Here is a 7,500-nt window from a genome sequence, read left to right on the forward strand (position 1 = left end):
TTTGATTGCTTACAATGTGACAGACTTCTTGTGAGGGGTGTTAGGCATTTGTTTACCCTTGTTTTCGTACCCTAGCCTTTTCTGGTAGCCTAACTGGCAATTAGCCTACATGCCTTGTTGGGTACGTTAGTGAACGATTTTCAGTTTTTTCCCGGCGTTCAGCCTCTGCGGTCCTTCAGTGTTCCCTGTCCCAGATATTCGTTGATCAGAGTTTTATTTAGTTTCCCCAGCCTAACTGGCAGCCTAACTGGCAGCTTTACTGGCAGTCTAACTGACACTAAGCCTGCGTGCTTAAATGGGGGATTCAGGTCGATATCGACCAGATGTAGCAGTTCTTTCAAGTTCTTTTGGTGAAAGCTAGTTTATTTAGGAGTGTTGTACACTAGTTATTTACCTAATGCTGTATTTTATACGTACTTTAAGGTTGGTTCTCGCCAAGCCGTTCCAAAATAAACTTATTTGCCTTTACATTTTGTCTGTTGATGTTCTGTAGTGGAGTCTAAATTTGTTTTTAAAAAGTCTGGTGAGTTCGGGTAGGAGTTAATTAACCGTAATTCGTTTGTATAACATTGGCATAGACTTGGACTGAGGCCTGGCCCCGGACCACACAGTCGACTACGCTGTCTCCCTCTTGCCATCGATCGATTAATGGGTCGCTCGCTCATGTGCTGATCGGAACGTGATTTAAACCCGAGCACCCGCATTTATATCAGTCCCATTTAACCACTGGACCACAAAACCTCTTTTGACGCATGCTTAAGTATATTTTACGAAGTCTGTTTCTCTTACGCTGTGATTGTCCTGCTGCTTTTCTGGGCGAGGTAAGCGTACCAAATATTAATTACTTTTACTGCGCGTTTTTTTGTTTAAATAGGCCATTTCCGAGTTCATGTCTGCCTCCTCTTCAAAGCGAGTCTAAGTGCGAAGTTTTTCTTATGAAAATTAGTTTTCATTCATATGTAAAGTAGAAATAATTACCATCATAAAAACTTTGCACTTAGACTCGCTTTGAAAAGGAGGCAGACATGAACTCGGAAATGGCCTATTGGACTGAAACCTCTCTAGACATTATTAAAGTTTATCATTTACAAATATTTAGCTACAGTGCTTTTTAAGTTTTAAATAACATTTATTTTGTTAATTTTCAGAAGAAGACGAAGTTGGCAACCAGAATTGATTCCGTTCAACGTTTTTAATATGATTGTCATGTTCAGTTTATCCCTCTGCGTTCAAATCACTGGAAATGAAGCCTCAGCGTATCTGTGAAAAGAACAGTTACAGTTTATTAATCCTGCTTTACGTCTAAGTGCAATTTAATTTTTTAAAAATGAATCCGTAAACTGTTCGTCGTTAATGTAACATCTTTCGACTCTTTAAGTCATGTTTAGTACATGCAATACTGACCGATCACACATGCGCACACGCTATTAACCAGGCATATCCATAGACACCAGTTTTGTCTTTGTATCAGTAAAGTTAAAGTAGAGACGCACTAAAGGAGCAACTTTAGAAGTAGTGTTTTCACATTGAACCTTTCTTAAGTAACATCGATTTTAAATGCAATGAAAGTTGATTGAGGCACTCGAATCATGAAAAAGTTGGAAAAGGTCCGCGCAGAAGCACATGACCTTCAAGCGTGTAACTTGAAACTCTTTTCCTTGGAAAAAGCTAGGGAATTCGATTTTAGGACACCGAGTTTATGCCCAAATATGGATAAAATAAGATCGAAGCTGAACGCGCGGGAAAATGCGCAAGCTACGTTACAACCAAATAAGGAAAATTTTAAACTTAAAAAAACCTCAGCTCTGAATCAGAGTGACACGCTTCAAGGTCATGAGCTTCTGGTCCGCGAGGTTGTAACCCTGAACCTTACTGTGTGCTATAGGTTAAGCCTAAAACTACCAACACAACGATTCAACAAAGTCATCGTGAGGCTTTAAAATCATTGTTTACCATTAATTTACTTAGTCTTAGTGACAACCATGTTTACATACTCTCATTCAAACACACCCTTTGACCTATGCAAGCACGCGTACTATTTACGTTATGATTTATTTTGTAAATTCTGATGGAAACAGTGGAAACTATTTCCTCTGTTTCGATGAAAACAAAAACAGCAACACGGCCGCTCATCAGGTGACTGTGAGTAAAGATGTGGATTTCTTTCGCTATTTTTTCCTGATATTTGTGATCATCCCATTGCGCCGATGTCGGTTACGGAGGAGATAACCTATGCGTATACGCAATATAGGTTCTACGTATACACCTTACCTTGTTATTCACCGATCGGCGTGGGGGTAACTGTGATAGTTACTTGCTTGGTAACCGTACCCAGTACGTTCGTTGCTGTGCAAACATAGGTGCCAGCGTCAGCGAGCATCGCGGCAGTAACGGACAGCTCTATACCGGTGAGTTTGAACTCCACGTCATAAAAGGAAAGGATTGAACTACGGCCAATAGGGAGCCCACCTAGCAGGATTTAATAAAACCGGTCTTTTACTTGGTTGTAAACATAAGCATCGGTCTTTTAAAATATTTCTAGGATTTTGAGTGTTTCAGAGCTTCTGTAGCTAGTGGACAAAACAAAACTCACTTGTCCGATACGTTTCCGACACGAAAGGCAAAATCAGCAATTCAGCAGTAAGTAAATTAATTTTCTCGTTTTTTTTTTTTTTTTTTTGGGGGGGGGGGGGGGGGTCCTTTGAAACCTAACGATGAAAAATTAACCTTTTTATTTACCCACTGAGCCAAAACCCTATCGTCACATTTAATACTTTCTTTAATATACCACTATTTTCTCTCATTTTAAATATCCATTTAACCCTAATTTGGTAACTTCCGAGACTCCTTATTGGTGCATCTTGTGATATCAAAGCTTTTCGTTTCACGCCTCTCGCAAGCACTTGCCAAGAACTTTTGCCCGGGTATGCCCCATTAGATAAATTCTCAACTCATAGCCACTTTAGTTTATCCATTTCAAACTCACCGCCGAGCTTGCTCCACGTTGCAGTCGGCGAAGGACTTCCCTCAACATTGCACAAGATATTGAAGGTCACGTTCTCGTTCACAGAAAAGTCAGTATTCGGCACTGTTTCCGTTATTTGAACTGGAGCTGTGGGAAAAGGAAGAAAGGAAAGGAACTTTATTTAAGTGTCTAATCTTCTAGCGCTGTAGAGCACTAATCGGGGACACTGTAAATTGAAATTAATTAGTTAACGCAAATCAAATCAAATTTTTGAGGGGAAAACCGGAGTACCCGGAGAAAAACCTCTCGGTGCAGACTAGAGAACCAACAGACTCAACCCACATATGATGGCGAGTCTGGGAATCGAACCCGGGCCATATTGGTGGGAGGCGAGTGCTCTCACCACTGCGCCATCCCTGCACCCTGGGAGAAGAGAACGGATTTAGTTGCATCTAAAAAACCCTGCTGGGAATTATTTTAATACTCAGTTATCGTAACCCACATATGAACTTCACTGGGGTATTCCTAGAAATTCCTGGGAAAACGGATTTATAAAAGCACACTTTTTATGGTAAATATTACGACTTCTCCACAAACCCTTCTCGTTTTGTTTACATTAAAAAACAATCACTATTTCCCCCATCCCATAATGTCAAAGTCAAAGGCAATTGTATTTAACTTACACATAATATTATGTACGTAAAGTTTGAATGATTTTACAATATTGTTTAACAAAAATAGAAGAAGAAGGAAAAGTAAGTTTGATAATATGTTGTTACGGTGTAGAGTTTGGGACACCTAAATAGTTATAGTAAACTAATCGAGTAGGTGCCCCAAATTAATTACATCATAAGCAAAAGGAATAGAGTTAAATAACATTTTTGTTGTTAAAAAGTATTACTCCTTGTACTATCTACTAACACTACACTTGTTGAACATATTAACGTAAAATTACTTAGCTTAAGAATCAAATCAACGAAAATACAAATCTACAAAAACATCCAGTCACATTCAAACAGATACAACATTAAAATTATGTACAAAATTAAGTTAATTAATTATCAGTATCCTTTTGTTGTACCTGTCAATCATAGAGTTCTTAACGTTTTGATGAAATCTGGAAAAAGGATTAATCTGCTTTACATCAAGAGGTATTGAATTCCAAAGTTTAGCACCAGAAAAACAAAGAGAACGAATACCATATTGTGTGGTCTGGACTTGGTTTACAAACAGGTTATCATTATTTGATTGACGTGTATAATATGGATGAGCAGAGGATATTGGCTTGAAGTAATCAGCAAAACAAGATGGAGTTAATTTATGAAACCACTGATAAACAAAAGAAAGAATTTCAATATGAATTATATCACAAAATCTTGACAAGATTCAGGGATTTGAGCAAGGCTTCTGACTGTGATGCGGGTTCAGAAAATGTCATAATCCTGACTAAACGCTTTTGCAAAATGGTCAAGGGATTTCGGTAGGTTGGGTATGTTAGACCCCAAACATGGACACCGTAAGTAAAAAAAGGATAAATTAGAGAATTAGAAAGCATTTTTAATTCATCAATGTTAACATAGTACCTCAATTTTGAAATGATTCCTACAGTTTTTGACAGTTTCATACAAAGCTCATCAATGTGATTTTTCCAAGTTAGATTAGCATCAAAAGTAACACCGAGATATTTAACTGTAGATACTTGCTGAATATTTACCCCGTTAAATTTCAGGTTAAAAGTCTTATAAGGATTCAGATTTTTAGAATGAAAGAGAATGAAACTAGTTTTTACAATACTAAGTGCCCGTCGGTTGGATTTCATCCACTCAGCAACTGCAATGAGCTCATGATTTAGCATAAGTTCAAGATCAATCAGGTTCTTTTATGCACAGTATATATTTGTATCATCTGCAAATACGTGAAAAGTAAGTGATTCTGAGGCATTAGGTAACTCATTAATATACAATAAAAATAGCAGGGGTCAAAGAACGGATCCTTGAGGAACCCCGCAAGTGATAGAAAGATGATTAGAGTCATGACCACTGGCACACACAAACTGTTAGATAGATATGATTGAAACCAGTCGTAGGCCACACCTCTTATTCCATAATGATTCAACGTATCAAAAGCCTTTTAATTAAATTCATTGTTATCAATGGAGTAGCGGTGAATAGATTCAGTGAATTAAATTCATTGTTATCAATGGAGTAGCGGTGAATAGATTCAGTGATGCATAAAAGTGTATGATTAGTTGAGCACTTTCGCCTAAAACCAAACTGAAATGGGTAGAGAAAGCTATGACATTAACGATAACTGCAGGGGCGTAGCCAGGATTTCTAGGAGGGGGGGTTCCAAATTGGTTCCAACGAAAACGTTTGGTCTAAAAATACAAGACTTTGGCGTTTACGCGGTGTAAACATAAGACGCCTTGGTTTCCGTTGAGCGAACGTGTTCATCGCTTCCTCGATATGTATCTCTCGGTGGTAATTGATGCTCATCAACGCCAGCCCAGCCTCTCGCTCGCTTGACATGGTCGACCTCAGGTATGTTTTTAACCTTCTTAGTGTACTGAATGAGCGTTCACATTCAGCTGACGTTCTCGGCAACGTGCACAACATGCAGATCAAGGTGTGGATGTTAGGAAAGAACTCTCGATCGCATACACCTTATTCCAAAATGGCAGCCATTTTAGTATTCTTTTGTTTCATTGTAAACTGGCCCTTTTGGCCTCGCTTTCAAACGCAGAATTCAAAAGAATACTTAACCTTGAACGAGGCCAACAGGGCCACTTGTAATCAAACAAAAGAATACTAAAATGGGGGCCATTTTGGAGTAAGGTGTATGCTGCGAGTGTCTGAACTGCACTGGTGGGGAGGTCGTCATCCTCAGTGCTGCACCACTTTCTTTTCCATCGCAGGAGCTCAACATCAACCACATGAGGAGAAGGAAGGTCGTTCTCATAAAACTCCAGCGCTGCTTCAATGTCAGGATTTCTGTCTCATGTCTCCGAAAATGCAAGTTAAACGCAAATAGATAAGAATAGAACAAAACGAAGAATTTCAGGAATCGAGAGTCCATTACACTCTTGCTGGGATAAAATCACTGTTAAAAATAGGAGAGGGGGAGGGGAGGGGGTCCTTGGCTCGAGAGGGGGGGTTCCGGAACCCCTGGAACCCTCCCCTGGCTAAGCCCCTGAACTGTAAAGGCGCTTATTCATAGCTTTTTCAAATATTTTGCTAAATATAGATAGGACAGATGTAGGTCTGCAATTATCTTTGTCTTGCCTAGAGCCTTTCTTAAAGACTGGTGTAACTTTTGCTAGTTTAAGCTCATTAAGGAAAGTGCCACACAAAAAGGAATCCTTTATCAAGGATGAAAGAAGGGATTGGGAGACTAAATGGCCAATAGATTTTCTATTGTCCATTTGAGATATCAAATCCTCAAATCGTCATTTGATGTAAGAGGAGAAAGGAACATCGACTCTGAATAGGTTCCCTTTAGAAAAGAGGCAGGAGAGCAGTCACCAGGAGGAATGTCCTTTCCAGTGTTTTTGCCCACATTTACAAAAACGTTGTTGAAAATGTTATCAATTGCAGAGGGATTGTCGAACATCTTTCCATTTTCTTTTAGGGTAGAAATAAAGTCAGCTTTAACTTTGCTATATTAATTATTGTCCTAATTCCAGACCATTTTTTAAATATATTATTACTATTGCATAAAAAGTAATTTTTTTAAAGTAATTAGCCTTAGGGCTATTAAATTTGGATTTGGTTGTTTACACTTATTAATCCGAGAATAGAGTTTATCCCTGTGTCTTATCTTAGCAAGTATGTCTTTAGCGATCCAAGGTTTTGTGCTTAACTTAATCTCATGCTTATAAAGTTTTTTTGCATGGCACATGAACGTTGATAAGATGGGAAATCTTATCAAAGAAAAAAAATCAAATTTTGCTGATGTATCTAAATCATTGTCAGAATACTGATCCAGTCAATATATAAAAAATCATTGATAAATTTCTCTTCATTAAATTTAGAATAATCATTTTAAAAGTGATGAAGAATTTTATAATTAACTTTAATATTATGATCAGACATTTTTAGGACTAAGTTACCACTAATAGCATGTATGGAATATGACTTTGCAAATATATCATCAATTAACTTTCTGTTATTCGTGTTGGTTGTAAAATGTAAGAAAGAAAGAAATACGAGTTAAGCATTTGTAGGAAATCATTTGATTCAGGATTGTTTTCACAATTTAGTAGGTTAATATTAGAATCACCCATAAGTAAAATATTCCTGTTTTCTCTAGTCAGATGAGACAATGTAGGGTTCAGAGTTAGAGGAAGGGTGCCTCTAGGTACAGCAACATAGATTATTTTTATTTTTAGTGTTAACAATTTCAACCCAGACAGTTTCAAACTCGTCATCAGTAATTCTCAGGTTAGCTCGTTTGAAGGCATTTAAAGACTTGCTAGTATAAATCGCCACACCACCAGCCGCAGACTTTGCGGGTTGAATGTGAAGTGTGTAACCATG

The 7,500-nt window shown here is 38.0% G+C and overlaps 1 protein-coding gene across 2 annotated transcripts in view; it reads right to left on the reverse strand.

Moving 5' to 3' along the window:
• Positions 1-1,173: 1,173 nt before the first annotated feature.
• LOC138002361 (uncharacterized) overlaps positions 1,174-7,500 on the reverse strand; it is a 97,216-nt gene continuing 90,889 nt past the window's right edge. For both annotated transcript variants that reach the window (XM_068848421.1, XM_068848423.1), the window contains 3 exons: positions 2,987-3,112; positions 2,272-2,469; positions 1,174-1,260 (listed from right to left, as the gene is read on the reverse strand). In XM_068848421.1, coding sequence (XP_068704522.1) covers positions 2,276-2,469; positions 2,987-3,112 — 320 coding nt within the window. In that variant the 3' untranslated portion in view covers positions 1,174-1,260; positions 2,272-2,275. The remainder of the gene's footprint in view (positions 1,261-2,271; positions 2,470-2,986; positions 3,113-7,500) is intronic.

The sequence above is a fragment of the Montipora foliosa genome, chromosome 1 (assembly GCF_036669935.1).
Source record: "Montipora foliosa isolate CH-2021 chromosome 1, ASM3666993v2, whole genome shotgun sequence".
NCBI classification, from domain to species: Eukaryota; Metazoa; Cnidaria; class Anthozoa; order Scleractinia; family Acroporidae; genus Montipora; species Montipora foliosa.